The sequence below is a fragment of the Grosmannia clavigera genome, assembly GCF_000143105.1.
Source record: "Grosmannia clavigera kw1407 unplaced genomic scaffold GCSC_160, whole genome shotgun sequence".
NCBI classification, from domain to species: domain Eukaryota; kingdom Fungi; phylum Ascomycota; class Sordariomycetes; order Ophiostomatales; family Ophiostomataceae; genus Leptographium; species Leptographium clavigerum.
Genome location: NW_014040779.1, coordinates 157,316 through 185,013, shown reverse-complemented (window position 1 = coordinate 185,013; position 27,698 = coordinate 157,316). Strand labels below are relative to the sequence as shown.

The 27,698-nt window shown below is 58.6% G+C and overlaps 11 protein-coding genes across 11 annotated transcripts; 6 read left to right on the top strand and 5 right to left on the bottom strand.

Moving 5' to 3' along the window:
• Nucleotides 1-194: 194 nt before the first annotated feature.
• On the top strand, nt 195-2,379 carry CMQ_4992 (major facilitator superfamily transporter multidrug resistance; the record flags this gene model as incomplete). Its single annotated transcript, XM_014315928.1, has 5 exons — nt 195-451; nt 506-639; nt 916-1,099; nt 1,159-1,500; nt 1,557-2,379. The coding sequence occupies 5 exons, from the start codon at nt 195-197 to the stop codon at nt 2,377-2,379; spliced, it is 1,740 nt and encodes a 579-aa protein (XP_014171403.1).
• Nucleotides 2,380-2,634: 255 nt separating this feature from the next.
• CMQ_5078 (phosphoribosyl-aminoimidazole-succinocarboxamide synthase) lies at nt 2,635-3,618 on the bottom strand (the record flags this gene model as incomplete). The annotated part of the gene is made up of 1 exon (XM_014316014.1): nt 2,635-3,618. The coding sequence occupies one exon, from the start codon at nt 3,616-3,618 to the stop codon at nt 2,635-2,637; it is 984 nt and encodes a 327-aa protein (XP_014171489.1).
• Nucleotides 3,619-4,298: 680 nt separating this feature from the next.
• On the top strand, nt 4,299-5,865 carry CMQ_4965 (alpha beta hydrolase fold family; the record flags this gene model as incomplete). Its single annotated transcript, XM_014315901.1, has 2 exons — nt 4,299-4,850; nt 4,915-5,865. 2 exons carry the CDS (start codon nt 4,299-4,301, stop codon nt 5,863-5,865), a joined length of 1,503 nt encoding a protein of 500 aa, XP_014171376.1.
• Nucleotides 5,866-6,609: 744 nt separating this feature from the next.
• Nucleotides 6,610-8,209, top strand: CMQ_5088 (aspartic-type endopeptidase; the record flags this gene model as incomplete). Its single annotated transcript, XM_014316024.1, has 2 exons — nt 6,610-6,946; nt 7,002-8,209. The coding sequence occupies 2 exons, from the start codon at nt 6,610-6,612 to the stop codon at nt 8,207-8,209; spliced, it is 1,545 nt and encodes a 514-aa protein (XP_014171499.1).
• Nucleotides 8,210-8,286: 77 nt separating this feature from the next.
• On the bottom strand, nt 8,287-9,651 carry CMQ_4981 (RNA-binding protein; the record flags this gene model as incomplete). The annotated part of the gene is made up of 1 exon (XM_014315917.1): nt 8,287-9,651. The coding sequence occupies one exon, from the start codon at nt 9,649-9,651 to the stop codon at nt 8,287-8,289; it is 1,365 nt and encodes a 454-aa protein (XP_014171392.1).
• Nucleotides 9,652-9,851: 200 nt separating this feature from the next.
• On the top strand, nt 9,852-12,602 carry CMQ_5014 (type 1 phosphodiesterase nucleotide pyrophosphatase family protein; the record flags this gene model as incomplete). The annotated part of the gene is made up of 2 exons (XM_014315950.1): nt 9,852-12,018; nt 12,085-12,602. 2 exons carry the CDS (start codon nt 9,852-9,854, stop codon nt 12,600-12,602), a joined length of 2,685 nt encoding a protein of 894 aa, XP_014171425.1.
• A 2,597-nt stretch (nt 12,603-15,199) lies between these two features.
• CMQ_4934 (uncharacterized protein) lies at nt 15,200-15,598 on the bottom strand (the record flags this gene model as incomplete). The annotated part of the gene is made up of 1 exon (XM_014315870.1): nt 15,200-15,598. One exon carries the CDS (start codon nt 15,596-15,598, stop codon nt 15,200-15,202), a length of 399 nt encoding a protein of 132 aa, XP_014171345.1.
• Nucleotides 15,215-15,607, top strand: CMQ_4925 (uncharacterized protein; the record flags this gene model as incomplete). The annotated part of the gene is made up of 1 exon (XM_014315861.1): nt 15,215-15,607. One exon carries the CDS (start codon nt 15,215-15,217, stop codon nt 15,605-15,607), a length of 393 nt encoding a protein of 130 aa, XP_014171336.1.
• A 663-nt stretch (nt 15,608-16,270) lies between these two features.
• CMQ_4951 (uncharacterized protein) lies at nt 16,271-17,071 on the bottom strand (the record flags this gene model as incomplete). The annotated part of the gene is made up of 1 exon (XM_014315887.1): nt 16,271-17,071. One exon carries the CDS (start codon nt 17,069-17,071, stop codon nt 16,271-16,273), a length of 801 nt encoding a protein of 266 aa, XP_014171362.1.
• A 2,819-nt stretch (nt 17,072-19,890) lies between these two features.
• Nucleotides 19,891-26,498, bottom strand: CMQ_5044 (inositol kinase kinase; the record flags this gene model as incomplete). Its single annotated transcript, XM_014315980.1, has 7 exons — nt 19,891-24,522; nt 24,579-24,830; nt 24,890-25,381; nt 25,442-25,538; nt 25,594-25,752; nt 25,801-26,214; nt 26,275-26,498. 7 exons carry the CDS (start codon nt 26,496-26,498, stop codon nt 19,891-19,893), a joined length of 6,270 nt encoding a protein of 2,089 aa, XP_014171455.1.
• A 312-nt stretch (nt 26,499-26,810) lies between these two features.
• Nucleotides 26,811-27,231, top strand: CMQ_5000 (cytochrome c oxidase-assembly factor mitochondrial; the record flags this gene model as incomplete). Its single annotated transcript, XM_014315936.1, has 2 exons — nt 26,811-27,077; nt 27,151-27,231. 2 exons carry the CDS (start codon nt 26,811-26,813, stop codon nt 27,229-27,231), a joined length of 348 nt encoding a protein of 115 aa, XP_014171411.1.
• Between the last annotated feature and the right edge of the window lie 467 nt (nt 27,232-27,698).

The window sequence follows — 27,698 nt, the reverse complement described above, 5'->3', positions numbered from 1 at the left end:
ACCAAGTGTCTGAGGGAGGCATAAGACAGCAAGCCTAAGGACTGTTTTTTTTTTTGGCCCGCTTTGGACCTACGGCAACACCGAAGAATGCCAACAGTATAGAAAGAGAAGACAGGCATTGAAATGGAAAGAAAGCGAGTGGTTTAATTCCCTACCTTCCGAGGCAGCAACTCACCGTGATAAGATACAACACCATGATCGATCTATCATCCTTCGGGCCATGCCCACCGACAACCCGAGAGCTCACACCGCGCTTGCAGGCAGTAAAATACGGGAAGTCGGTCAGCTTCGATGACCTGAATCGCTACGAAAGTGCTGTCACCCGCTCGTCTGATGGCCTCAGAGAGCTGCGGCAGACAGAGGCTCAGGCCGCCCAGGCAAGGGCAGCAGCGAGTGTTCCGGCCACTCAAATGTGCAGCCAGAGATGGAGGCAGGCCCTACTGATGGCATGGTAGGCCTCACAATCCAACATTGACCAATGGCAGGTTTTGCTAAGCAGGAACAGCATCTTGATCGGCTTCTTCTTCTCTCTCCTAGATACCACTATTGTATCGACTTCGCTTCTTGCCGCATCGGAAGATCTCAGCGGTTTCCGCGACTCTTCTTGGGTGGTCTTGGCTTACCTGCTGACTTATATGGGTGTGTGCTGTCCCTTGTATGAGTTATGCATAGCCGTTGATCGTCTAGCTAATTCTACTTCTTCAATCCACGGCAGGCTTCTCGATATTCTTCGCTAAGCTTAGCGACATATACGGCCGCCGAAACATCCTAGTCGTATCGTGGATAATATTTGTGATCAGCTCTATCGCATGTGGATGCGCTTATAACATGTTACAACTGTGTGTATACTCAGCACTGACACCCGCTATCACCTATCTTAACAAGACTGTAGGATTGTTTTTCGTGCATTTCAAGGGATCGGCGGAGCGGGTCTCTACAGCCTGACCACGATTGCCCTGCCGGAAGTTGGCCCCGGTCATCGCCCAGAGATTATTGGCAAGATTATCGGCATCACACTCTCCGTGTCGTTCATCATTGGTCCGATCCTCGGCGGTATTATACCGCAGATCTCGACCTGGCGCGTGATATACTGGCTCAAGTAAGCTCATCTTCGGTTGTTAAGGTCGGATGATGAAGACTGACGCTCTCCTCATGCAGTGCTCCGTTTGCCATTGTCACCATCACAGGACTCGTCTTTCTGTTTCCCCCGGAAAACCGAAGCCGGCTTGGCCCACGCCGTTCTCTTGGCAGACTCGACATCATCGGAAGTTTTTTGCTGCTGGCAAGCACGGTGTTGCTTGTAATTGCGCTTCAAGAGGCTGGCTCGCTGGTGGTGGCATGGAACAGCCTGCTGGTTCTGGTGAGCCTGACGCTGGCGGCAGTCAGCCTTGCGCTGTTTATAGGCTGGGAGTCTCTGCTATGGTCTGGAAGCAATTGGGGGATCGAGCCTGTCTTCCCCCTCCGGCTCTTGCAGAACCGGGTATATTCTGCCTGTCTCATGTACGGCCCCCCGCTCCTCAAGTCGGCAAGCTTGACTGACATGCTTGATACAATAGTGACAAGTTCTTGATCGGCTGCGTGTATCTCTGCCTCGTTATCACCGTCCCGCAGAGATTTCAGATCGTCAATGGTGCGAGCGTGTTCAAGACGGGCGTGCATCTGTTGCCGATGCTTGGCGGCACAGCTGGCGGCTGTCTCGTCTCGGGCCCGATTAACGCGAAAAAGAATCGGACGGCGCCAGTGGTTGTTGTTTCGTGTGTTTTCATGGCCGTGAGCACCAGCCTCCTGGCCACGGTCAACAGAATCGACTACCCGGCAGGCCCAATGTACGGGTTCCTGACACTATTCGGGTTTGGGTTTGGGCTGTTCATGTCCGCCGGCACGATGCTGTCAACGGCGCAGGCTTCAACGGGAGACCATGCCGTAGCCCAAGGAGCGATTTCGCAACTCCGACTTCTAGGCGGCATCCTTGGGCTGACCTCCTTCACCATCATTTTTAACAGCTCCATACAGTCGGCCGACATGGCGGACGGGCTCAGTCCCGGACAGTTGGAGGTGCTGCGGCGCTCGCCGTCGGCTCTGGTCGAGATGTGGCCAGAGCTGCAGGACCTGATTCGGGGCACATACTGCGCTGCGTTCCACAAGATGGCATCGATCATGGCAGGGGTCACGGGACTGGCACTGCTGGTCAGCCTTGGGACGCTGGAGAAGAGTCCGCCTCCAATACACGGCAGTCTGGCGGACGAGAAGGCGCATTTTCCCGATCGGGGAACGAGCGACATGAAGCTGGATGACGAGGCTAGCGACCGATCCCTCGTGGCGTTTCATGTCCCGGTCGTTGCAGAGCCATTGCCAACACTGTCGACAAATCGGCGTTAGCCGGTGGAAATTCTTAACACTTCCGATTTAGACCGACAGTTATAACTTGCATGTTTTGTCCGAGATACAGGTTGTCGGGTTACGGGTTATATTTTTGCCATATCAGGATTGTGTAAGCATAGGAATTTGTGCAAAAGGGAGACGAATAGACGTGTGTAAGTGGACCAAAAGAATATTTTTCTTTTTTCTTTTCTTTCTTTCTTTTTCTTTCTTTCTTTCTTTCAGCGTATATTTTTCTGAGCCACGAGACCCGGACTACTGTTTATCTAGCTTCTCGAGAGCAGCCTCGACAGTGTTGCCGGTCAGCAGACGGAAGACCTCGGCGTAGCGATCGGCGGTGGCCTGAGCGATGTCGGGGGGCATGGCGACGCCGTCCTTGCCCTTGAGGCCGTGCTGGACGAGCCAGTCGCGCAGGAACTGCTTGTCGAGGCTGTCCTGCTCGCGGCCAGGCTGGTAGTTGTCGGCGAGCCAGAAGCGGGAGGAGTCGGGTGTGAGGACCTCGTCGGCGAGAACGACTTCGCCGGTGGCCTCGTCGAGGCCGAACTCGAACTTGGTGTCGGCGATGATGACGCCGCGGTCACGAGCATGCGCAGCAGCGGCGGTGTAGACAGCCAGGGCGAGCTCCTCGATGCGGGCCGCATGGACGGGGTTGCCGATGAGCTGAGCGGCGCGTTCGCGCGAGATGTTCTCGTCGTGTTGGCCGAGCTCGGCCTTGGTCGAGGGCGTGTAGACGGGTGCGGGCAGGCGCTGGCAGCGGGCCATGCCGGGAGGAAAGCGGACAGGATCAGACTCGCCGTGAACGGTGCCGTGCTGAACGTACTCGGCGTAGGCGCTGCCGGCGAGATAGCCGCGCACAATGGCCTCGACCGGGAACATGCGCAGGCGGCGGACGCGCATGCAGCGGCCGCGGAGGAGGGCCAGCTCAGTCGGGGCGAGGCTCGACGACGACGACGACGACGACGACGATGACGGTGACAGCGAGACCAGGTGGGTGCGCAGCGGCTTGCCCGGGATGGCGGCCTCGGCCAGCAGATGGAACCAGTAGGCCGACAGCTGAGTCAGCACGGTGCCCTTGCCGGGAATGCCGTTCTGCAGCACGACGTCGTAGGCCGAGATGCGGTCGGTCGCCACAAACAGCAGCGTCTGGTCGTCGCCCTCGGTCTCAAACACCTCGCGCACCTTGCCGGTGGCGATCTTGTGCAGGCCGGGCAGGTCGAGCGTGGTCACAGCGGTGGCCATTGTGGGGGTGAGAAGGTGTTTGTCGAGAAGAGCGGGGATCCCAAAAAGGTGGGAGGGTGTCGAGAGGAGCGAGGAAACGAAAGAGAACAGCGCAGCAGAGGGAAAGTGCCTTTAACTCGCGAAAGAGCAGAATGCAGCCAGACTCGGATGCCCGAGTTCATGAGTCGATGACGAGGTTTTCCATTTTTATTCATAAAAACCTTTGTCATTGCCGATTTTAGCGTGCCTTCCCGGCGAATCGGACCTCGCTTGACAGGCCGCCTGACCTTTGTAAGCGTACGATATAGGAGAGGAAGCCGGAACGATGCCAGAACGTGCAATGACCGTGCTGAAGTCGACTCGTTGCTGTGCAAGTGTGAGCCGAGCTCTGTGGCCAGGCGAGATGTCGCAGCTCAGCATAGAGCACAGTGCTAATAGCGTGATGAGCACAGTAACCCACTATCGATAAGCCTTGTGGGGCGAAGAGCATCCATTAATACAGCGCAGACGTATTGCTCCATCTCCAAGGCGATGCATAGAACACATGGACAGTGAGAAGTGTGCTTGATTGGCCAGGCAGCCTGTGAGGGTCCCCTTTCATGAATCCTGGCTGCCTGCTTTTGCCTCAAGCCATTTTTGCCTCTTGCTGCGGGAAACGGCTTTTGCCTCTCTCGCCTTTCCGCTTTCTTCGACAGGCGACCATGATTCCGAACACGCTCCCCTACTATGTCTTCATCCGCATATCGCTCTGGGCCGTTCTGTCGATCACTCCTGCTAGTGCCGCATATTGCCTGGCCCGCGCTCTAGGCTATGGCGCCACGCTGTTGCTGCCCTGGCCGCTGCAGGTCTTTGCTCTGTGCGAAGTCCTGTTTTACGTCGGCGTCAGCCTTCCGCGGCAGTGGATGCTGAACCGGTCGTCGCCGACGGTGGTGCAGCGAAGCCGCCAGGAGCGTGAGGCGCTGTTCGACAAGTCCCTGGCCAGCACGCCGGACCTCGACACCTTCCTGAGCGTCTGGTTCCGAGGCGCGCCGCCGGATAGCATCTGCCGTGACGACTACAAAGACTTCCTGGCCTGGGCCTTTTTCTACCAGACCAGCGCGGCGGCCTGCGACACCGACGAGCTCGATGCCTATGTCCACCGGATGGAGGAGGCCATGGGGAGGGTGTTTCCGGCCGGGAGAGGTCCCCGTCGCCCATCGCAGGTGTCCACAGACCCTCTGCGGCTGCAGCACAAACCCCTCGTGCTATATCTGGTACGGACGGTCGTCGTGTCTGGCGCTGGGTCCATGATTTGGCAAGACTGACACGTAGGAACAGCTTGCCATCGGCACGGACGACATCCTGACGTACGCAAAGGCCCGGCTGCTGGGCCTCCAGCACTACCGGCTGCCCCTGCGCGACTTCTTCACCGTCTTCCCGCTACGTCCACACACCCTCTTCACTCGACACACGTCGCCATCGAGTCACGTGTCATACTGGCACCGGCCGCACACGTCGCCCACACGGCTGCCGGTCCTGTTTATCCACGGGATCGGCGCGGGACTGCGGACCTACATCGGCTTCCTCGCAGACTTTATCGCGGCCGACGTGGCAGCCGACGGGCAGACGGGCGTGATCGCGCTCGAGCTCATGCCGATCAGCATGCGAGTGACACGGGAAATGCTGCCGCGGGAGGAGATGTTGGCCGAGATCCTGGCCATCCTGGACCACCACGGCTGGGACCGGTTTGCGGTCATGGGCCACTCCTACGGCACCATTCTGGCGACGCATCTGCTGCAGCACCTCGAGAGCGGCGGCAGAGTGGGCCCGCTGCTGCTGGTCGACCCGGTCACCTTCTCGATGCAGTGGGGCGACATCCCATACAACTTCATCTACCGCCAGCCGCACAAAGCGAGCGAGTGGCAGCTGCACTACTTTGCCTCGACCGACATGGGGGCTGCCCACAGCATCACGCGCCGCTTCGACTGGACCGTCAACGTGCTCTGGCGCGAAGAGCTCAAGGGCCGCACCGTCACCGTCGTGCTGGCCGGCCGCGACATCATCCTGGACACGCGGGCGCTGCAGTCCTATCTGGCCGCCGACGAAGAGCTCAGCCCGCACGTGTTTGACGCCAAGGACCTGCCGGCAAGCGGACGGCGCGATGCCCGAGAGGGCCTGGACATTGTCTGGTACGACGACCTGAACCACGCTGAGGTATTTGAGAGCGCTGCCGCCTGGCGGCCTCTGGTCCCGATTCTTCACAGCTATTGTGAGGTTGCGTACGAGTAATACGAAATCAGGTCTGATTGGTGCACCAAAAGCTCCGCCTCGTCCTTTGTGGGGATTTGCCAAGGCTCTGCTTCGAGCGGCAAGCTTGGCAATAGACGTGTTGGGGCTGCGCAGGCCTCCGGCGATGCTTTACATATGCAAGATACGGAGTACGTTGTAAGATACTAGGCCCAATACTTTGTTTTATAGGTGGATCTAGTGGGCCTGCGCCACACAGCGTCTCACGTAAGAAGCGTACGGAGACGGAGTACTCTGTACTTCACATCCTTTGAAGCGATTACGGCGTGGCGCTGGCTTTCAGGGTACCAGATCCCTGCTCACGCTTGAAGCTAGCCCAGAAGCGGCAGTTAAGCTTGTTCGAACAACCAGCAGCAACGGAAAGGAGTACGTCGTACGGACGTTCTCCTCCTGAGCTAAGGCGCTGCCTATTCGGGATTGCTTTCTGCTGCAGCGCAGTTGCCTCCTGATGCTTGGCGTACGCTGGTCCAATGTTGCATCCGCCCCGTAACTCTGCTTCCCCATCTCCAGGAAAGACTTTTATCGGACGTGTGTGTAATCGCCAAGACACGCTCGACCAGCACAATCGGCAAACCTTGTTTCCCTTGCGGTCTGGCCGGGAAGCCGAAACAGTGGGGTAGCGACGGGGCTCATTTCAATTAGTACTTGGCGGCTGCGCTCTCAAGTCGACTCGTTTTCTTATTTCGCGTTCACATCTTTTGCATCTCGACCAGAAGACCTTGCATCATGCCGACCACCACGACTCTGGCCCTACTGGTCCCGCTGGTCATCGCGGCGGCGGCGCAGAACGTGCTGGAATTCGGGCTGCAGCGAGGCCCGGTTCACCAAGCAGTCCAGCGGCGCTCGTTGCAGCGACGGGCTGCTGGCACCTATGTCGAGACTCTCGTCAACAACGTGACGGGCGGCAGCTACTATGCGTCGGTGTCGGTTGGCACGCCGGCCCAGGCACAGACGGTGGTTGTCGACACAGGCAGCAGCGATCTCTGGGTTGTTGCGTCCAATGCCGACCTCTGCACAAACCAGAAAATGCAGGCTGAATACGGGCAACACTGCGTAACAACTTGTGAGTTTGTGTGTGTGTGTGAGAGAGAGAGAGAGAGAGAGACTAACAAAGCTAGATGATCGATCTGACAGCTCAACCTACAAGCTCATCGAACAGGGTGGCTTCTCGATCACATACGTCGATGGCACGAGCTCGGATGGCGACTTTATCTCGGACACGTTTAGCATTGGTGGGGCGACGATCAAGGCGCTGCAGATGGGGTATGCGACGAAGATCGTGAGCGGTGTGGGCGTGATGGGGATTGCATTCAACTCGAGCGAATCGACGACGCAGACGTACCCGAACCTGCTGGACCAGTTTGTGGACCAGGGGCTGATCACGTCCAAGGCGTTCAGCCTGTACCTCAACGACTACCGGTCTGACGGCGGATCGCTTCTGTTTGGCGGTGTGGACACGGACAAGTTCATCGGCAGCCTGTCGGTGCTGCCGATCGTGCAGACGACCAACAGCAACAGCAGCTACACGATCCTGGCCGTGTCCCTTGGCGGCATGTCGGCAACGGGCAGCTCAAAGGGCAAGGCGACGACGATCCCGTTTGACAGCACGCTGCCGGCGATTCTAGACTCGGGCACGACGCTGTCGTATCTGCCCAACTCGCTGGCACAGGACGTATTTGACGCCGTGGGCGCGTACACGGACAATGAGACAACGGGCTACACGTTTGTCGACTGCGATGCGGGCGCGTCGATCTCGCTGACGTTTACGTTTGGCAGCAAGACGCAGGTGACGGTACCGGCGTCGCAGATTGTGCTGGACATATTTGCGGGCGAGGAGGACCAGCTGCCGCAGAACGTGCCGTTCAGCCGGGCATGTCTGTTTGGGATCCAGAGCATGGGGGAATCGACGGATGCGGGCTCGGGCTCGGAGTCGAAGTCGGCCTTTGCCTCGACGTCGTCGTACGCGCTGCTGGGCGACACGTTTCTGCGGTCGGCGTACGTGGTATACGATCTGACCAACGACGAGATTGCGATCGCGCCGGCCAACCTCAACAGCTCGACGTCGACGATTGTGCAGATGGGGACGGGGACGGGCATTCCGACGGTGACGGGCGTGAAGAGCCAGCAGACGACGTATACCGGCAGCGCGACGAAGACGGCCGACAGCAGTGGCGGGGCGGTGACGGTGACGGCGTCGCCGACGGGCACGACCCATTCCAAGAGCGCAGCAGTGCGGGCGAGGCAGGACGGCGGCCTGGGAGCTATTGCTGTGGCCGGGATGGCGTGCTTGGTGTCGCTGGTCGGGGGGGCATTTCTAGCTATTTGAGAGCATTCAGGAGTTTCGATTTATCAGATACAGATACGTGGGCAGTCCTCATGTCATAGTAGAGTAAGATACAATACTTAGTCCTGGGCTTCGTTTCCATTCCCGTTTCCCTCTGCTGACTCAGCAACCTGGCCAGCTGCCTCTGCTTCAGCGCGATCGAGGGCCAAATAGCGCTGGCGGGCGGTTTCCTGGGTCTGCTCGACAAAGTCGGCGTATCGGCTCTCGGTGCGGCGAGCGGCGACATCAGCGGCATCGCCCAACTTGCCGCCGTGGGCGCCGAGACCGACGCCGGGAAGATAGGCAGCAGCGGCGATGGCTTCGGTGAGGCCGGTGCCCTGAGCACCAAGGCCTTGGCCAGCAGTCCAGCCCATCTTTCCGAGCATGGCAGCACCCTTGGTGGCAGACGAGACGGCGGCAGCAGTAGCCGTAGTGACGGCCGCGGTATCTTTGGAGACGGCCGTGGCAGCCGTCTTGGCGATGCGTTTGCGGCTCGCCGGCACGCCTTTCTGGCCAAAAGCCAGTCTCCGCTCACGAGCACGGTCACGGTAGCGCGTAGAGGCCAAGTCAGGGGCCGGACGCATGCGCAATAGCGGTCTGTGTTGTTCGTCGTGTTCCTGGACGGCCTGGACGGCCTGAACGGCGGCAGCGACGGCGGCAGGATCGCGTGTGCGAGCGCGATGAAGGGCGCTTTCACGCTCGTGCAGCCGCAGAGAGGCGCGGCCGTGGAAACGACGACGACACAGAAGACAGCCGTGGTCGAGGCTGGTCGAAATCGCGTCTGCATCGGGGACGGCCGGACGGAGGGGGACGCCATAGGAGGTGTAGACAGGGGCGAGATCGCCTCGGCGACGTGGTAGACGCTTGATGTGGGTGGGAAGCTGAGGCGTGGAGCTGGTGGCCGTGGAGATCGGTCGACCGTCTGCTTCGGCCGCTTTCTTTCTCTCGACCTTGGCATAGCGCTGCAGGGCGGTGCGGCGGGCGGCTCGGTCACGCATCAGACGGCGGTGCAGCGTCGACAGCGCTTCGTGGTCGCGCAGCTGCTGGCGCGTGTCGAAGCGGACGAGGCAGAGCAGGCAGATGGGTGGTGAGGTTGCAGCTGTTGCAGGTGTTGATGAAGCCAGAGTCGACGAGGCCGGGTCCAAGGGAAAGCCGCCACCAACGGCCACAGACGGATAGCGGTCGCGACGATGGGGTGCGCGGAGAACAGACTGTGGCCGTGCGGCTGTGCTGGCAAGCTTGCCTGTCTTTTTCTGGTGGGGGATGGAGTTCGCTGTTGCTGCTGCTGCGGATGAGAATGATGATGCTTTTGCTGCGTCCAGGCTGCGGCCTGGATGGCCCAGGTCGGCCTTCATCTTGGCCCACTTCTGCACCTGCGTCTGCATGCGCGGGGCCATGCCCGCAGGCACGGGGGCGAGCTTGTCTTTTTTGCTCGGGAGCGGCATTGTTGATGGTCCCGATGGTCGGTCTTGACTCTGTAGAGCATTGGGATGAGCAGCAGAAAAAGAGAAGAGGCGCCCGATGAAAAAGTCACGTGACCTACAAGGATCTTGGAGCCACAAAACAGGAGGTCGATCCATCTCATCCGGGCGGGAGCACCCCAGCAGACACGACGACACGCACAAGACGAGCATCTGCAAATTTGATGATGCCTCTCCCGGAGACGAGGCCGTTCTCGATGGCGGTGCGGACGGGCAGTTCGAGCTCGCTGCTGGCGCCAGTGCGGGAATACGATGCAGACGCGGTATCGATCCGAAGTGAGCAAGACAGCGACAGCGAGGACGACGAGCTGCAGCTGCGGGCGCGCAACAGCCGGGAGCTGCGAGCGCACGACCGGCTAGTGTTTATGGAGGAAGACGAGACGGACCGGCTGGTGACGAACGCACGACGGCGAGAGCAGGACGGCGGTCGTCGGGGCAGCGGATTGGCAGCCGTAGCGGTTGCGGTCGCGAAGCCGCTGCGACTGCTGGGCGTGCGACGAACGAGCGACAGCAATGGTGGCAGCAGCCGGTCTCGCAGTCCGAGCAGCCGAACGAGCGGCCGGCCGGGCACGGCGACGAGCCTGCTGAGCGTGACGAGCGGCACGGCCGTAGGCTCGACCGACAGTCTCTTGGCCGATGACGAGGGCCAGGCAAGTCAGAAGAAACAGCAGCAGCAGCAGCAGCAGCAGCGACGACAGCAGAGGCGACAGCGACGACACAGCAAAAAGTCGCGGCTGCTGGCCAAGGCAGACCGGGGTGAGGACGGCGAGCTGCTGTACGAGATGGAGGAAGGCGGCATGAAAGAAGGCAGCTCGACGGGCGACAGCAGCAGCCGGAGCCGGAGCCGGAGCTACAGTCGAAGCAGCAGTCGGAGCAGCAGTCGGAGCAGCGACGACGACCACCACGACCAGCAGCACCTGCTGCCAGCAGTCAACGGAGGAGGCGATTTCGGCAGCAGCAGCAGCAGTCGACAGAAGCGCCAGCAGAAGCGACGACACTGTCGCGGCTGCACCTGCTGTCTGGGCTGTGGCGGCTGCTGTGGCCGCTGGGTGCTAGTGCACCTGCTAATCGTCGTGGCTTTTGCCCTGCTGGTGCTGGGGGCCTGGAAGCTGACGCTGGACCGACGACGTCGCACGGCCGCACAGCCCACACAGACACGACCGCTCGTCAGCAACGGCACGGCCCTCTTTGCGCCGACGACGCTGCTCATCAGCCTGGACGGCTTCCGAGCCGACTTTCTGCAGCGCGGCCTGACGCCACGGCTCAGCGCCCTCGTGCGCGAAGGCGTCTCGCCAGCCTACATGCTGCCGTCGTTTCCGAGCGTCACCTTTCCGAACCACTACACCCTCGCCACCGGCCTCTACCCGGAGAGTCACGGGGTCGTGGGCAACACGTTCTGGGACCCGGCCCTGCAGGCCGACTTTCACTACACCGACCCAGCTCGCAGCCTCGACCCCAAGTGGTGGGCCGGCGAGCCGGTTTGGGTCACGGCCGAGCTGGCCGGCGTCACCACGGCCGTCCACATGTGGCCCGGCAGCGAGGCCCATATCCTGGGCGTCGAGCCGACGTACGTCGACAAGTTCAACGGGGACGAGCCGCTGTCGAACAAGGTCGCCCGCATCCTCGACTTTCTCGACAAGCCGGGCGAAGAGGCCAAAGTCCATGCCAAAACAAAAGACAAAGACAAGGACAAGACCCGTCCGCAGCTCATCGCCGCCTACGTTCCCAACGTCGATGCCGACGGCCATCGCTTCGGCCCCAACAGCACCGAGATCCGCTCGACCATTGCCGCCGTCGACGCCATGCTGGACGACCTCTTCCGCGGCCTCGAAGCCCGCAATCTGACCGACATTGTCAACGTCGTCGTCGTCTCGGACCACGGCATGGCCACCACCGACGTCAGCCGCCTCATGCAGCTCGAGGATCTCGTCGGTCCGGCTGGCATGGACCGCATCGCCCACGTCGACGGCTGGCCTCTCGTCGGCCTTCGCCCCAAAACGGACGCCGACCTGCTCGCCCTCCACGCTGACGTCCTCGCTGCCACCGCCGACAACCCCAACGTCGACGTCTACCTCCGCGACGTCGACATGCCCGCCCGCTACCACTTTTCCCGCAACCCCCGCATCGCCCCGCTCTGGCTCGTCCCCAAGACCGGCTGGAACATCGTCCAGCGCGACGAGTTCGACGTCGCTGAAGCCCAGGCCGCCGGCCTCGTCTATCATCCCCGCGGCCTTCACGGCTACGACCACGAACACCCCCTCATGCGTGCCATCTTCGTCGCCCGCGGGCCCGCCTTTCCCCACGCCCCCAACAGCCGGCTGGACGTGTTTCGTGCGTGTCCCGTGTCCCGTGTCCCGTGTTTGTTGCTTATGTAATAACTGACTAATCTTCTCCCAGAAAATATCGACGTCTACAACATCATCTGCGATTCCGTCGGCCTCGAGCCCAAGCCCAACAATGGCACCCTGCGCCTGCCCCTGGTCCCTGTCGGCCTGCACTCTGACGATGCCACTATACCGCCCGCTGATCCCGTCACAGCCTACACTCTCACGACAACGGCCTCGTCTACGGCCTCCACGTCTACGCTTTCCACATCTACGGCTTCCACAATTATTGCCTCCTCTTTAACCACAACAGCCTCCACATTTACAACAGCCTCTACGTCCACCTCCGCAACAACCTCCACATCTACAACAGCTTCCTCGTCTTCAGCTGCTATAGCTGTAAAGCCCACCACCACCGTTGCAGAGACCACCACTGCCACTACTACAGTCTCCACACCTTCCTCCAACAGCACCACCGCCGCAGACGACGTCAAGGCTGCTGCAGACGACCTTTGGAACTGGTTCACCGACAAGATCGAAGACGCCTGGAACAAGATTTCTGGCAGCTCAAAGACACAATCTTCCGGCTAAGTACAGCTCTGCTATAGTACCCCCTTTTCCTACTTATATCTGTTCCTTTTGATTCCCCAGGCTCATTTCTTTTGTGCTTTCCACATCTTTTACGGCGTTTCAGCCCTGTGTCTTTGCAATGTTCACTCGTTCATTTACGTTCGCTCTCTGTTGAAACAGAGTAATATTGACCGCCGGCTTTTTGTGCGCGTCGTATCGTGTCGTCTGCTTTGTACTGGGTATAGAGATTAATAAATACATATTAAACAAGACCCGTCAGAAACACCACTGCTCCTTCTGCCATCTGTCATTACCAGAGAAATCATCATGCGTGCTGGCTGCATTCCTGCCAAGGTATTCCCATAAACTATCGCTTCTCTTTTCCTGATCACAGCTTGCTTCGTCTCCTCTTCTGGTTTCTCTTCTTTTTCGGCGTACTGCTGTAATCCACTCCAATGTCTAAATACTCCGACTATACGCGTCTCCGTTGCCTCGGTCAAACGGGACTGTCAGCTGTATCTGTCGTCTTAGTGAGCTAGTTTGCGAGGCGAGTGCGCCCGAAATTCGATCAGTCGGCGTGTTCTAGGCAACCTCGCGCTAATGGCTTTCAATACAGAGCCAATCCGCCAACACTCTTTGAATCAAGTCGGTGCTGCCCTCTATCGCATTGATCTGGTGTGCCTTTCTTTCTAGCAACTGATACACAAGAGTTACTCAGCCACCAGCTTGTCTCGAACTGTCGCCCATTTCGCCAAGTGCTTCCTTTAACCTGGTCGCTTCTACAAGTCTCCGCCCCTCAATGCCATACTTCACCGGCCTGACCTCGCCGAGGTTTTCGCTTCGGACGACTTTCGCTTCGGACGACAGCGTCGTCAGCGTCATTGAGCTAAAATTGGATCAACCTAGCATCGCCTTTTGGACATCCTCCCCTGTCTCATTTTCACTGTTGCCTGGGCTGAGAGGGCCAGCTGGCTTTTTTCGGTTGCATGTCCTTCTCGTGACTCAAGGGACTCATCCGGAACGTTGAGGAGCACTGTGGTAATGTTATCTGCTGCTGCGCCATCTTGTCCGTTCATGGCCTCCAACTGTCCGCTCTAAATTCCATAGTCTCTTGTGCGCTTCATAGCGCCTGGAAGACTAAGCGGCGTGACCGACTTTATTTTCAAACGACGTTTCTACGCCGAAGTATGGGGGTCAAGTACGTGATAGACTGTGTTCCTGTCAGATTGAAGAAAGTCTCTCCACTGTCCAAAATCTACATGCAGCTGTTGCTCGCTCTGTCGATCAGGACAGCGAGCCCATATATCTCCGCTGATGTATATGGACCTTTATTGATGAATAGACAAGCGTCGTTCCTGGGTCGCAAAATAGCCGAGAATGCAATACTTCTTTTTGAGTGGGGCAGCTTGACGTCAAAAGTCGAGGTCACGAGTGCTCAACACTGACCACGTCCCCGTCCGACTGGACGTCACCAAGAAGCGATATCATTTTGCAGTCTGGGGCGTGAAAGACAGCCTGCTTTACCTCGCTTTCTAACTACCGCCTCGTTCACGATACTGCTTCACCGTCGATGCAGTCGACGGTAAATGGGTTCGGCTGTGGTCTGGGTACTCGAAAAAAAAGTTGAGAAAGAAAGACAAGATGATGCAGATTGATTGAATGATGCAGGGACTGCCCCACTTGCGTCAGTCGTGCCTTCCCGTCTTCCAAGCTTTCAAACTCCCAGGCTTCCATGTCTTGGCGCTCTCCATGATCACCAAATTATTCCTGCAAGTCATCGCGTGAATCTTTCGTAGAAGATTCCAGGATCTCGTGGATGAACTGGCTCAATTGATGGGCCGCGCAAATGGTCGAGTCTCTGAATTTGCGGCCTGCCTTGCGCCCCCCCCCTCCTTTTTGCAATTGGTCTGACCTCACATGTCAGACGGCCTTTCATTGGCCCCGTGCCGTTTTCAATCAGCCCGGGATTCAACCTTACGCCTAGCGAGGTTTGGCGTGGCTGTGTCCCGGCTATTTTTTTTCTTTTTCGCAGTGCGGGAGCTTGAGAATATGCAAAGCATCGGGCCTGCGCCTCACACCTTTGCTATTGGTTGCATATCCGGAGGCACCATGGGGCCAGCCGAGTGCTGAGGCTGAAGATTTTCGCCGTTAAGCAGACGGCCAGAGCGATGGAGGATGACATCGGGGGGGAAGAGGCAACCAGCTAAGCCGGACACATGTGGTGTTGGGGGCCGTTCATGGGTAACATTCGCATCTTTCTTTGACCGCTTATAGCGGCACGACAAAGGGAAACACAGACTTTGAGGCTATGTGTGCATAAGTGACCTGAATTCGGACCCAAGGCTGGCAAAGGCGCAAAATCAGTTCCGAGAACAGCCGTTTGAGCATTGGGAGTTACGATTCTGTATAAATTCGGCTCTTTCCTCGATGCGTTGTCCTGTTCCTTTGCACTTCAACACATACTCTTCTACTCTCTACAAGGCTGTACCACACAAGACCATCATTGTCCCATTCATATCAAGAGCTGCGACTACAACACATCTCACTCATACACTCACTTGCTCACACAACCACAACCACAACCACACACTCGCACAAACACGCACACATACACCCCATCACACGTCATCCCAATGTGCTGCAGCGTCTACCACACGTACCGGTGCGGCCACAGAGCTGAATCCACATTTGCCTCCTGTGGCCACGAATCCTCCCGACACCACCGCGTGACCACGCTGAACCAGAGCCGGTCGCTGTGCCCACGATGCCAGGCAAACCATGACCGCGATCCGGTCTGGCAGAGCTGGCGGTATGATGCTGTCCGGGAGAGCGAGACGGAGCGGCAGAGGTACATCCGCCGGCACGAAGTGGAGGCCCGCCTGCGGGCAGCATACGACCGAGAGCAGGTCGAGCGGGATCTGGCACACGAGCGCCTGGCCAACCGCTTTCAGCGCCGGAATGACGACTGGGACGACGATCTTCAGGTGCGTGTGAAGATGGTTCGCTACCACGGCCATTGCCGATGAGCCCTTGCGGCTCTCGGTGTCTGAGACGGGGACACGAAAACGATGTACGCAAAGGAACAGAGAGGAAGGAGAGTGTTGCTCGTACCAGACTTGAGCCTTTCCTTCGGTTGTACTACTAAGCGGTGGCGGATGCTTGTGCCGTCCTTGATATCTCATGTTTTTCTCTCTCTCTTTTCCCCTTACCTTCTTTTATTTCCTATGCTCTTCTTCTTCTTCTCCTCCATTACCATACGTTTAACACACCCAAAACCTGTTACTTTGTTTGACTAGGAAAATCACATTTCATGAGGAACGATCAGTGGTTTTAGACGACACCAACTATTGGTCATCGCCTGTGTAGGTTGTATTTTGTCCTGATAGACTTAGGTAGTTAAACCAATAACATCCTGCTGTATTCTAATCTCCCCATTGAGATTGAAATGTAAACGCCTGTAGAGCCCTTCCGATCGCTGATTTTTGACAAAAGAAAATGTAAAATGTAGTAATGGGCTGCCAGCCCTAGTAACATCCGATAACCCCAAGAGACCAATTCCATCCCGATCGTGTATGCTGACCATCCAATTAAATATAGTAGTACAGAGGGTATCATAATATGACAAAGGAAAAGTAGTGTAGACATGGTGAGAGTGTGCTGTAGAGGGGAAAGAGGGAAGCATATATGGCTTATGCCTCTTGAATCCCGAAAACGATTCCTCTCCGCTTCCAGTCGCCGCGCTTCAGGAAGCGATCGACATCAGAAGTCTCGGCGAACGGAATGCGGAGGTGCACCGGAGAGGTAGGCGCACTGATAGTGGCGGCCTCTGTGATAGGCGTGGCCGGCCTAGATGGCTGATGCAGGTCGGCCTCGGAATGCGATGCACCTAAGCGGCGGTGGTGTGGTGGTGGCGAGAGCATGGTAGCAAATTGCATGTTGTCGTCGTCATCGTGGCTGGAGAACCGACTATAGTCGTACAGGTCATCGTCATCGTCATCGTCATCGTCGAGTACCAGGCGGATGGCATGACCAGCTGGGCGTGGCTTGGCCATGAAGCCAAAATCAAAGCCGCGGACGGACGAGTCAGAGGGCTGCGACAGGCCTTCGTCGTTGAAGAAGCTGGCCGGAACGGCAGGCGGGTGCATCCGCAGCGGATTCCACGCGTGGTGGTCGGAGATGCGAGAAAGTGACGAGGAGAGGGAGGAAGAGGAGGCGGTGGAGCTGGCAGACGACCAAGAGGACGAAGCCTGTGAAAAGTGACTGCATGTGCTGACATGGCGATTGAAATCCTGGCTGTGGTTGCCGTGGTGAATTGAGTTCGGCTGAGCCGTAGGTGGCATCGGCATTGGCATCGAGATAGTTACCGGATAGGAGACCGGCAGGTCGGTCGGCAAGGGAGGCACAGGCGGAATGTCGTCGTTGACGGAAGGAATGTGAGAGCGGCGAAGGCCGCGGGCCCGGCGAAGGAACTTGTCCTTGGAAGTGAACATGATGTTGATGATCTTGAGACTGGTGTGGTTGGATGACAAGACAAGATGCAGAGGTAGATTGTAGATGTGTTGCAGTGAGGCACAAGATGAAGCTGGTCAGAGATGGCGGGGGAAGTCAGTCATTAATAAAGAAGACGAGTGGCCAGGGTCAGGGAATGGAAAGAGGGACACAAGGCTAAGTGCGTAAGTGCCGGAGTAAGATGCTAGCAGCAGGATGGGTCTCGATCTGAATCGCCGTCTGACTGGGCAAAGGACGAGAAGACGCTTCCAGCGGATGTCGATCCATCCAGCATATTGCCAGCACAGCCTCTTGGGTGCGGCTGCCCCGGTTCTACGGAGTCGTAGGCGGCCAGGTATCTCGGTGGTGTGCCGAGCAGCACGTAGTTACAAACATGACGGGACAGCATGCACGAAAGAAAGCCTGCACGCACTTGCTGAACGAGCAGGGATCGTCGGGCTAGGAAGCGGGGCGGGAATCCAGTGGAGAACCACGCCGGCTTTGTTCGGTTTGGTGATTCAGCTGGGGGATGCAATCAGAGCCCTAGTTCGGAAATGGTTGCATCGATTAGCTGCGCCCACGAGTAGCTGCGTGGCCATAGTGCGTTCCATGTCCGGCGGTGAAAGCAAGCGACTGAGACATGTTTCTCACTCGATTGGCGGTTTCAAGCCAGAATCACGTTTTCGTCCTTTGTCTGCCAAGGGACCCAGGGATGAAAAAGAAATCACGTCTGCAGCGAGGAGAAAGAAGGGTGGTGTGAGAGCTGGTGCCATGACTGACCACACAAAGCCGCTGATGAGACTCTTGTGTTCAGAGATGCTCCCAGCAGCGTCCCACGTCGACCGCCATGAATGACGGCATCGATGGTATCGGAGGCAGCAGTGGTAGCACATGTTGTCATGGATTGCCCCTAGTGCATAGGTGTGGCACCCTATCTACTCGTAGGCTTGGGTTTTATTTCGCAATGGTCAAGACGGGGTCTGCAGGCTCGATACGAGCAGGTCAGATACCCACATGATGCGTGCATCTCACTCTGAATTTTCGCTTCGTTCCAAGATGAGGGGTGTGTGCAGAAACCCCTGTCCGATGACGAGGGGAGGGGAAGAAACGAGTAGACGTGGAGATGGGCCCTTTTCTCAATTAGGCGTCCATTTGGGCGGAATGCAGTCTGACACCTGTTGACAGGATTTGTCTGCAGGCGGACGAGGATGGCGTGTACTGTACTCAATCCGTGAACGAAATCACGGCTGCATTCGGTTTCGCATTCGGTTTTGCTATCGATCTGTCGTGCGGTACACCGACTTTGTCTTGGAAGCTGCGTCATGTCTCGTCGAGCTTGTAACGGTCTGGGAATAGATCATCGCGCTATCCAGGGCCACGAGGGCCAGCAGGGACCAGGCAGCACTGTACATAGTAAGATACGAGTGAGCAAACCCTACGAGATGCCGCTCCGTTCAGCAGTGCACGCACGCAGAGCGGCCCACATTGGCGGTGGGTCGCTAATTGAAAATTTGAGTGCAGATTTCGCTGTGGGTCCGCCGCTCGTTCACCAGCCAATCAAGGACCAACGCGATGGGGGCAGATCGAGGGCGAGCTGGAAAGGAAATGAAGACGCAGTGGAGTAACCCAAGGGAAAAAAAAGGCCCAAAGCAGTATCGCCGCAAGATGGGGGAGGGGCGGCCAGGACAGGCAATACAAAGCAGTTGAAAACGGAAGCCAGGAACAGGCAAGCACGGCCGACTGTATGTGTCACAGGACGCAGCGATCAGGCACAGACAATGGCGGGAATTAGCAGGAGCGAACAGACACCCGAGGCAGAGCGGGGATAGCGGGCCTGGTGGCTGTTCCCTCTACAGTCTACATCTGCTGACACATGTAAAAATCCGATACTATGTAAGATACATAGTACTCCGTAGTACGGAGTAAGTACGGAATCGTTTACAGTTGCTCGCAGTATGCAATACTCCGTAATAGAGAGCCCGTGCGCTGCAGCAGTACTGTGTATGCAGCTGCAGCTGCCAGCGAGGTTCTGCCAGCTCATGGACCCAATGCTCCATAATACGTCCGGGTGGACTAGCCAGCTGGCAAGCCATGCAGCTGCCCGGATTATTCCAAATGTGACAGGTTTGATGGGCATGCATCGGTCATTGTGGATGGAAAAAAGGCAAAGAAGAAAGGAAACCGCGAGAAAAACGAGGAAACCCCGAAACGAGCGAGGTGAAGCCGAATCCGCCGCAGCGGAAATAACTAGGGCAAGCCGAAAATAGGGAAGCCAAAAAGAGGAAAAAGAGAAAATAGAGGCGAGAGGGGACGTAAGAGGGACGTAAGAGATGGATTGGCCTATTCAGCTCCCTTGCATCCACAGCGCGTGGCCTCTCGGAGCAGCCAATAAGAGGACAGTACCAAGGCGGCTTCGCCGACACGGGCCAGCCTCCGTTACGGCGATCCCTCGACTCATTTAACTCTTTCCAGCTGCTCCCCGCAAAGACGATCCGGTGAGCTTGTGCGCAGGCAAGCGTCGATTTGGCATCGCGAGGGAGATGGCCAGGCGGGCGGGAAATTGAGGTTGGGGCAGGATGCCTCAGCAGAACAAAGTACGAGGTGAGGTACAGTACGTGCTAATGAGCGGCAGCGGCTGCTGCTTGCACCTTCCCGACGTGGCATGGCTCGTTCCTGCCGGCTCGGCTGCAAGGCGTTTCCACAAGCAGAGCACATGGTCCTGGTTTTGGTCTCGGAATTTTTTATATTTTAAAACACTCGACTCGTATAGCCCATGTGGAGGCGGCGAAAAAGCAAGCAGACGGGCCAGCCGCAACGTGGCTCACCAGTGCGGCGACCAGCCAATGTACATGGCCGACAGGTTCTGCGGGTCGGTGGCCTGCTTGATCAGCTCCCAGGCCTGGCCCTCGACGCCCAGCGGAATGGTCTCTTCCAACAGCAGGCCGTTCATGCGGCGCTTGATATTCTTCACCACGCTGGGCGGGTCGAGCCGGACGACCGGAGCAGGCTTGGGACGGCCAGCAGCAGCAGCGGTCTTGCCCTGCTGCTGGTGGTGACGCGGGTCGACCTGCAGGTCAAGGGTGGGATCGTGGATAAAGGCCTCGAGCACGGCCAGCAGAGTCTCCTCCTGTTCGCGCAAGAGGCGTAGGGTCAGCTCGCACGAGCGACGAAACGGGCCGCGATGGTCGCAGATGCCCATGACGGCGCGCATGTTCTGGGTCAGCCGGAAGGGCACGGTCTCGGGCTGGGTGAAGAGACGGCCCTTTTCGAACAGGCAGTTGAAGTCGACGTGCATGACGGCACCGGTGCCCTCTTCGACCAGCACGTTCTCGCAGTGACGGTCGCCGAGTCCGAGCACGGCCCCAACCATGGACATGACGGCAGCCGAGCGCGTGAAGCGCAGCCGGGCAGCAAACCAGGCGGCCGGATAGGGAAACCGCCGCATAAACCACTCGTGCAGAACGGGCGGGAAGGCCGGCAGGATCTGGGTTGTGAAGACGCGAGCACGCCGGCTGGCCGTCTCGGCCTCGTTGAGCAGCCGGACAATCTCGAGCGGATCGGGTGGCCGGGGTTGCACCTGGCCGCGACGCAGATCGTAGTACGGCCGAACAATCTCGCGCAACGTCTTGAGTCCCAACACCCACTCGATGATGCCACAGTCCTCGTTGAGCGGCGTGACGGCATACGTGCGGATCGACAGCTGCCGGCGCATGGCCTCGGTGTCCTTGCGCAGGGCCTGGTTGATGAGCGCGTTGACCTCCATGATCCGCTGGTCCGTCCGCATGTCGTCTTTGGGCTTGAGCAGCACGTCGTAGAGCCGGCCGTCAGAGCCGCGCATCGTCAATTTTCGTGGTTGGGCCAGCGATCCGAGAATCAGCACCTCGTCCTGGAACGACTGGATCGTGATCACGTCGGCCGCGAACGCATTGTGTGTCGAGAAGTTGGTTCCGGTGCTGCTGGTGCTGGTCATGCTGTCTGCTATACCCGGGCCTAGCCCTGTTCCCATACCACCTCTTCCTCCTCCCGCTGCCCTTCCTGGCAGTACTGCCGTCAGACATCGTGCAATCGGCACGACAAAGGGAAAGGAGTGGTTGGCCTGGCCAAAGTTCATGTCTCGCTTCAGACTGACGGCCTTGGCCGTGCTGTTGGCTCGGTAGCTGCCCTTGCGGCCGACCTGCACCAGCTCGTCAGCCAGCCCGACTCCTCGGCGCAACATGGACTGCAGCGAGGGCAGCCGGGCTCCCGATGCCGCGGCCGGCTGTCCTGGCGCCGCACATAGGGCCTTGAGCAGCCGCTCAGCCGCCCGCTTCGTCTGGTTCTGACCGCGGCCAGCTCGTGCCGTCAGCACGCCGAACACGCTCCAGAGCGCCTGTTGCGGATAGGCCAGGACGACCTTGACGATAAATTGGTCCAGCACGTGACACGCCTCTTTGTTGGGGTGGTTGATTCGGGCTACTAGCTGCGGTAGCGCTGTGTAGAAAATAAACGCCGGCAGTCGCTGCACGTGACGCAGCAGTCGTTTGTGCAGGCTGGTCAACACCTCGTTGCGTCGTCGTCGCAGTTCGTCCGACACGGCCGCCTTGCCGTCGGGTGCCCGGTCCACCTGTGATCCCAGGGCCAGCCAGGCCGTCAGGATCCGCGGCAATGTCGTGTGCAGGTATTTGGTCCCGTACTTGGCTGCCCGCAGGTAGTGCTCGATTTCCATCCGCGCCATGTCGCCCGTCAGGAAGAGATCGCTCTGTTCGTCCGGCTTCAGCGTCTGTTCCGACTCGAGCACCTTTTTGTAGTGCCGGCCCAGGAAGTAGTGACTCTTCTCCCACTCGCCGTACCGGCTGGCCAGCTCGCGATATTCGTCTCGCAATGCCGATCGCGATGTCTCGCCGCTGGCATCCAGCCATCGCGTCATCAGCAGCCCAGCCCGAGCTGCCAACGGTGCTCCATCCTGTGCCGACCACCTGTTGTCCTTGGTGTCCTTGTCTGTGCCTTCGTCGTCGCCCGCCAGCAAGCCCCGTCCGATGGCCGTGCGCAGATCCGCAATCGCCTGGTGTCGTCCTCCCCATGCCCACTGTCGCCGCGCATTTTCCACTTCGGCTGCCGGGTCGTTGAGCTGGCGCGCATGCGCAATCGCCTTGAGACACTCGCCATTCGATCCTGTCTTGCGTGCCAGTCGCGCGCTCAGCAGCCAGAGCGACGAAATCGCCCGGTCGCTGTATGTCGGCCGCATCGCCTCCATCGCTGCTCGTTGCAGTCCCAAAACATATCGCTTGTTGCTGACGTCTTCCAGCAGATCTAGCCGCTGCACCACCGTCGCCAGAGCTTTGCGTGCCGTCTCTGCTGTCCCGCCTGCCGCTGCCCCGATCATCCGCAGATCCGTCACCACATGGGCCTTGAGCATCGTCTCGTGACACGCCTGCAACGACGACGTTGTCGAGTACGACACCGCTGCTGCCACTCCGTCGACCATGCGGTCCAGCACCCGACCAAACTCATCCGTCTGCTGCTGTCGTAGGTGACACAACGCCCGCGCGATGCCCACGTTGAACACGTCCGCCACCTCGCCCTTGTGCAGTGCCGCCAGCGCCGACAGCCGCGGCCACTGAAACGTCGCCCATGCTGCTTCCAGCGCCAGCGGCAGCACCTTGTTGACCGTCGCCGGAACCGCTTCTGCCAGTCCCATCCCGTCCACCCGTGCCAGCAGCGCGTCGTGGTGGCCCGCCTCGAGGAAGCACGTCAGCACTCGTGCCTGGATCTCCATGTTGTCCGGCTCCGCGCTGAGGTCTGACAGATACCACGTCGTCGCCGATTCCCACCGTCCGGCCTTTTGCTCCAGCAGCGCTTTGCGATGTGTGTTCATTTCCATCAGACTGCCAGCTTTGCTCATGATCCCGCTCAAACAGTCGGGGTCGTCGATCTGCGCGTATATGTCGATCAGGTCTGCCTCCGCCCGCTCTCGCCGCCCGCTTCCATCCGTGTCTGTCTCCGCTACCGCTGCCATTGCGACCGGCTCCAGGAAGAACATCGCTCGCGCGTAGTCGCGGCAGTACATCGCCCGCTGCGACAGCACTTCTGCCGGAAACGCCTCCAGGAATCGTTCCAGTTGCCCCACGCCCTGTGGCTTCTCGTAATGCAGGCAGCTGCGCAGCCACACCATCGCGTACTCAATCACCCGGAACACTGCGTCGTAGAACAGCTTAGCCTGCTCGCGCTCCGCCGATGGCGCCGCATCTGCCGGCTGGTATTCCGAGATGTGCTTCAGCTCCGCTGCGATCTGCTCCCGCTCCTGCTCCGTGCTGTCTGATCCCGTCACCACGTACACTACCAGGTACGGCAGCAGGAACTCTGCCACCGCCAGGTCCAGCCCCTTGGCCGCCCGCGAGAGCGATTCGTAAAGAATCTTGCCAGCTGCGTTTTGTGGCTTCGCCAGCAAGTCCGTCACCAGCAGCCGCAGCCAGTCGCCGTACGTCCGTCCACCCCGGAAGATCGGATACCGCGTCTGCATCGGCCCCGGCGGCGCAATGTGGTACTTGGACACCAACAGCGGCGACAGCACCACCTGCACCAGCTCTGGCAGCGCCCGCCACTTGTCGTATGCCTCTGGCATCTGTGCCCCGCGGCTCTGCACCGCTGCGCTGATCCCGCTGCGCGACAGTAGTGTCTGCACCGCATGCGCGATCAGTCCCTGGCTCGTCGAGTTGGTCGCCGACAGAAACGCCCGCGTGAGCACGTGCTGCAACATGTACATCACAAAGTCGATAAACTCCTCCGCCACCCGGAAGTTCCAGATCACCACAAATGGCGCGTCCTTGCCAGCTGCTCCCAGCCGGTTGGCGTCCAGACAACCCACGAGTCCGATGCACGTCAGGCAGTTCGCCGCCAGTGCCGGCTCTGACGCGCTGTACTTGGCTGAGCACTCTAGAAGCGCCCGCACAAGCCCGGCCACCGCCGAGTCTGACTTCTCGCCCTGTGCCGGTGCCTGCAGTGCATCCTGGTTGCCCTCGAGGAACTCGCGCGCCTCCTCCAGCGCCACCCAGATCACGTCCAGGTTCTCGTGTCGGATCCGTTGCGCAAACAGGTCGATCGTCTGCATCACACCGAGCGTATGGTGAAGCCGGTCTAGCCGTCCGCCCACGCCGTTCTGCAGCTCCGGGATCTTCAGCCGCGGCAGCAGGTCGATCTTGTCCAGCAGACAGTCGCGGTGATTCCGTCCGTCCGGCTTTTCCAGCAACCATGCCAGCAGGCTTTTGCACGTCGCCTTTTCCGACTCGCCAAACTGCTCCCAGTTCTTCCGGATCACCGCAAACGTCGTCTCCATCAGCATCAGCACGTTCTCGTCGCCCACATGCTGCACCAGCGTCGCCCAGCACGAGATCGCTACACGGCGCACCCCGGTTCGCCAGCAGGCCGCATACTCCGCCCCGTCGTCGCAAAGCGCATCGAGAAGAAAAGAGGTCACCTGATATGATTATGTAAGCAATCATCCATACTCACATAGCCCTGGGGTTTACCTACCTGTGGACGTGCAGTCCGTATTGCAGACCGTAGATACTTGATCAGGATCTCCAAAGCCTCTATGCCGTCGATCCAATGGCACAGATGTTTCTTGCCGTTGTATACGTGGACGTCCGACAGCCTAGTCGTCAAGCCCAGCACATGTTGCGACAGGAAGCCCGTCACAACTTCTTCATCCGACTGTGTCTCGGCGTCCTTCTTCAAGAGCCGCGCAATGGTGAGGATTGGCGCGAAGCCAATGCCGTCCGAGATCTGCGAGCGACACGGTCAGGTCTGCTTGCTTGCGGTCCGCAGCAGAGCGGCCAACTTACCGTCTCAAACCGGTCTGGAATCCGTTCCACGCTGTATGTCAGCCGAATAAAGAGCTCTGAGAGCACCGGAATGGCGGCGGCACCCATCACTTCGCGGATGGAAGCAGGCCCCAGCCGCGCAGACAGGTCCTGCAGCGGCAGCATCAGATCGTCCAACGTCGCAACGTCGGACGGGAGCTGCACCCAAAAGGCCAGGATCGACGTCAGGTTTGCCTTGTCGATCAGCGTCGGCCACAGCTCATCGCCGTCTCCGCGCAGTTCGGCAATCTTGCTAATGGGCGCCAGGTTCTTCCGAAACAACAGATCAGGGATGGCGTGAGACTGCAGCCGCAACGCCAGCCTCGTGGCCGTCATGCCAAACAAATTGGCAATTGCCGTCGCCACGGCCGGCCGCTCAGCTATGTGTTTGACGATCTGATACGCTGTGGTTCGCCAGTATGGCTCGAACAGCTCGTTTGGTGTTCGTCCAAACCACGAAGCAAGATAGCGAAGCTGGCCAACACGTCAGCTCCTTCTTGATTTGCCTTTTCGCCTCGTCGTCGCCTCTCTCACCTCTGATATCGCTACATCGCGGACTGGCTTATGGCTGCTGTCCAGATGCAGAAGAAGGCCCTGGAGCATTGGCTCGAGCTCGTTCTCGGCGACAACCCTGCACAGCGTCAGAATAAGTGGCCATGTGAAAGAAGCCCGACCCGCTTGCGTACATTCCCAGCTGTGTCCAGACAAGCGCACTTGTCTCTTGCACCGCACAGTTTCCAGATTCGAACATGCGGTTCAGTCCATGGTGAAACCGCTGCCTATTCTTCAATACCGCCTTTTCCGTCTCTTCGCCGCGATTGCACGTGTATGCACTGAGCGATTTCCTAATCCATGTCAGCACCATCTATTATGAGGGATTCGCAACTACATACGCGGCCTGGACGCGCACGGCATTGTCAGGGCTGTAGAGCTGCGAAGAGCACCATTTACATAGATGCGAGCGGTCGTAGTCGAGCACATTGATGGTGGTGCTGTGGAGGACGATGCGACGGAGGAGTATCAATGCCCGGACCGTAAGCGGTCCTGCTCCCGGAGCAACGAGCGTCGTGACCACTCTCTCAAAAAGTTCGTATGCACACTTCGCATCCTCTCCACTATTGGGGCTTTGTATCTTGCCCTCCAGGTGCACAGAGCTGCAATACTCGCACATAAACGCCGAGTCGTTGTCCTCCGGGTCGGAAAGAGCACACGTCTGATGGAGCACGCATATTGTCTGGCTGAGAAACTGCATCGCCGCCAGTATGTCTGTCTCGTCTCTGCCGATGCCATTCTTGTCCAGCTCATCACTAGGTCCATGTTAGTCGATCCTCGGCCTACATACGTAATTGAACAAAAGCTCGTCTTACCACATGTGAACGAGTGTCTCCCTGATGCTCTCGCCCGCCACCAGGCCAAAGCGGGCACATATTCGGCCTTGCAGGTTCTCCCAGTTGGGCAGGCTGACGTCGGACTCTGTCTTTCTCCGCTTCGGATTTTTATCCCTGCTGAATGGGTCTTCGTCGGTGGGAGAGCGTGCCCGGTCGCCACCGCTGCCGGTCCGCCGGGAGGCATTCTGCGACGGCACGGTCATGCTGTGCCACCATCTGACCCAGTCCGTTCTCGTGTCAGAAAACGAAGTGCGCTTAGTTTGGGGATCGTCAGTTTGTCGGATATGCAAGCTTGGCGGAGAGAACGACGCGCCAACGCAGCCTGGCGGGGCGTCTTGGTTCGCGTGGCCACGTGACTTTGATTATTTCGCTCTCTCCGCTGCAGAGTTGGTGGTCCCATTTTGCAGCACGTCGACTTCACCGAAGCGCAGCAACAAGCCTGGCGCTTTACCGACGTGGAGGGCCAGCAAACGAACGAACCAGCCAGCCCGGTCTTGCAGGCGCCTTTCGACAACATGGGTGCCTTCCAGCGAAAAAAATTCCAGTCATCTGCGGATGCGAACAAATTTGCGTCACGGTATCGGGCGGCCATGGCCAAGCATCCGTTTCTGCTCTTCGGCCTGCCGTTCCTTGTGGTCATGGTCGGCGGGTCGTTTGTCCTGACGCCGGCGACAGCGATCCGGTACGAGCGACACGATCGCATGGTCCGGCAGCTGTCGCGTGAAGAGGAGCTGGGCATTGGCAAGGGCGGGCGCAGGGCGGACATGCGGGAGGAATACTACGTGAGTTCTATCTGCCTTCCTGGCTGGCCGATATAGATAAGATGTGGACCGACACTGACACCGACGCCGACAGAGACTCGCCCACAAGGACCTGGACAACTGGGAGCAGAAGCGGGTCAAGAGGCTCAAAGGCGAGAATGACGGAGTGTTGTAGGTCACCTAGCATGAGAAGCTGTTCTCGTCGGGATGCTTGCAGTTGCCAATCACGTCTAGGACAACAACTTCGGACTGGCAAGACAACGTGGGGGACGTATCTCTGCTGATGATGGGAATGGCCCACGAGATACAGAGCCGCGGGATGTGGCAAATGGCGGTGCGGCTGGTGCTATTTCAGAAGCCAATCCGTGTTAAGAGCTCGGTCAAGTCTCACCTGCGATATCTGCAGCAAAGGAAGCAAGGCGGCGGCGTCCGACAAAAAAACAGCGCATCGAGTGTGCAACATGGCTACAGTGAAGCCAAGGCAGCCAGTCAAGGCAGCTGGCACAATCAACCCCCCTGCCGCTTTGCGCCATTGGTCTGGTGATGTACAAGTATCTATAGGGCTAAATTTGCTGAGGCGGGTTGCATATGACGAGAATTGGATAAAAGCATACTACCTGTCATTTATGCATCAATGCGGGA